Source organism: Aptenodytes forsteri, unplaced genomic scaffold, assembly GCF_000699145.1.
Source record: "Aptenodytes forsteri isolate BGI_AS27 unplaced genomic scaffold, ASM69914v1 Scaffold422, whole genome shotgun sequence".
Taxonomy (NCBI): domain Eukaryota; kingdom Metazoa; phylum Chordata; class Aves; order Sphenisciformes; family Spheniscidae; genus Aptenodytes; species Aptenodytes forsteri.
The window spans coordinates 728,404-730,242 of record NW_008795687.1 but is presented as its reverse complement, the minus strand read 5'-3'; the positions used below and the strand labels follow the sequence as shown (position 1 = coordinate 730,242).

The following is a 1,839-nucleotide window of genomic DNA, read 5'->3' as shown; positions in this document are numbered from 1 at the left end:
GGCCTTTCCCCAGGGAAGAACCTGCTCCACTCCCAGCCCCGGCGTTTAATTGCAATCCGCAGAAATTACAGCACATGGCATTGCTGGCTGAGGGCTCCCCCACCGCTACAGCTGCCCCGCGATGCCGTCAGCCCTGCCGAGAGCTGCCAGGGCGGTGCAGAGCCCCTGTCCCCTCCTGCAGTGACAAAGGGGGGAGACAATGTCCCCCCTTCCAGGCACTGGAGCAGAGCTGGGAACCTGGCAAGTCTGGACTTGGAGGTGCAGCACCGCACTGGCGAGCAGGGAGGGGACCGCTGGGTTTCAGCACTCCCTCACAGGTAGTTGTCCTCTTCCTCCTCCTCCTCTTCCTCATCCTGCGCCAGTGCCTCGATGTCATGGGTGATGTCCGTGATCATGCGGTTGAAGGACTCGGACTCGGAGCGCAGGGACCAGCTGTCGTAGCTGCGCACGGCCGAGGCCGACGTGTTACTCATGCTGCGCTTGATGCGGCCGAAGCTGTCGGTGAGGATCCCGCCCTCCCGGATGCCGATGCTCTCCAGGAAGGTCTCAAAGTACCCGATGTCTTGATCGGGGATGAAGGGCCTCATTCCTGCCATGGGCACCGTGAGCCTGAGGGTGACCCTGCCCGGGTGGGCAGCGCTGGGGTGCGATGCCAGCCAGCCCCACCGGCTGCTTGCAGGGGGCTCATCCCATCCTGTCCCCTGCAAGCAGCGAGGTACCAACACCCCCCGGAGCACACCCAGCACCAGCACCCCGTCCCCAAGCAATGCACAGACATCACTAGGGTGACATGGTGACACAGGGTGGCTGCAGCGGGAGCCCAGACACTCACCCAGGAGGAGGAATTTCCTGCGGTCCCCGTAGAGGCGCAGGAGCTCGGCGCAGTACTCCCGCACCGGCGTGCCCAGGCGGTACTCGCGGAGCAGGAGAGCGAACTGCTGGATCTCCTGCGGTGACAGCTTGTTGCGCAGCTGCGGGGACATGGGGATGGGTCGGGGCTGGGGACAGCAGGAGTGCACAGCCCCGGCCCCCCCCTCTGCACCCCGCCAGCTGCTCCCCAGTGTGGGGGGCTCAGACCTGCCCACCGCCCCCCCTCCCCAGCCGCTGGCACCGAGCAGGGCCCCTCGCCTGTCCCCATGCCCGCACCGTCACCATGTAGTCCTGCAGCTGCTCCAGCCCCGTGCCGCTCTGGTCGCTGCCGCTGCAGGCAGTGGCCAGGCTGTGGTGGGATCGGTGGAAGGAGGGTGAGGAGGCACCGCTGTAATAGGCTTCGAAGGTCTCATGGGAGCCGTTGCTGCAGGAGGACGGGGGTCAGCGGGTCCCGGCACCCCTCGTGTGCCCGCCTGCCCCCCTCGCTGCAGAGCACTGGCCATCGGGCAGGGCTGGGGCATCTCTGCAGCCAGGACAGGCACCCACCCTGAGGCAGGGGGACCCACTCCGGTGCAGGGGCACCCACCCTGGGGCAGGGGCACCTTGGGAGGAGCCAGACTCACAAGGAGCTGCAGCAGCTGAAGTCGGCGTCGTAGCCGTACGTCCCGTCCGTGCGGCAGCTCTCCCCTGTGGACGGAGGTCTGAGAGTGGGGCCAAGCCTCTGCCGGGGCACCTGCCCCCCGTGCTGTGCCCGCGCACCCCTGCCCTCAGCCCCGTGCCGCCCTGCTCGGCAACCCCATGCCTGTCCCCGGCCACTCACTCCTGCTGGAGAGCCAGGGCCGCGTGGGCGTGGAGGTGTAGTGGTATCCGGCACGGTCCACACACTCGATGCTCTGGTCCCCGTAGATGATCTGGAAGACCTGGCAGATGAGCGCACAGGACTCCTCGGCGGCATCCTGGAGTGGAAGG

General features: G+C 67.4%; 1 protein-coding gene across 1 annotated transcript in view; it reads right to left on the bottom strand.

Annotated features, from left to right (window-relative positions):
- Nucleotides 1-163: 163 nt before the first annotated feature.
- The window catches only part of CCM2L (CCM2 like scaffolding protein), a 4,166-nt gene continuing 2,490 nt past the window's right edge, over nucleotides 164-1,839 (bottom strand). Inside the window, exons 4-8 of the mRNA XM_009282786.2 lie at nucleotides 1,691-1,834; nucleotides 1,494-1,557; nucleotides 1,147-1,294; nucleotides 833-971; nucleotides 164-589 (exon numbers count right to left, since the gene is read on the bottom strand). Coding sequence (XP_009281061.1) covers nucleotides 312-589; nucleotides 833-971; nucleotides 1,147-1,294; nucleotides 1,494-1,557; nucleotides 1,691-1,834 — 773 coding nt within the window. The 3' untranslated portion in view covers nucleotides 164-311. The remainder of the gene's footprint in view (nucleotides 590-832; nucleotides 972-1,146; nucleotides 1,295-1,493; nucleotides 1,558-1,690; nucleotides 1,835-1,839) is intronic.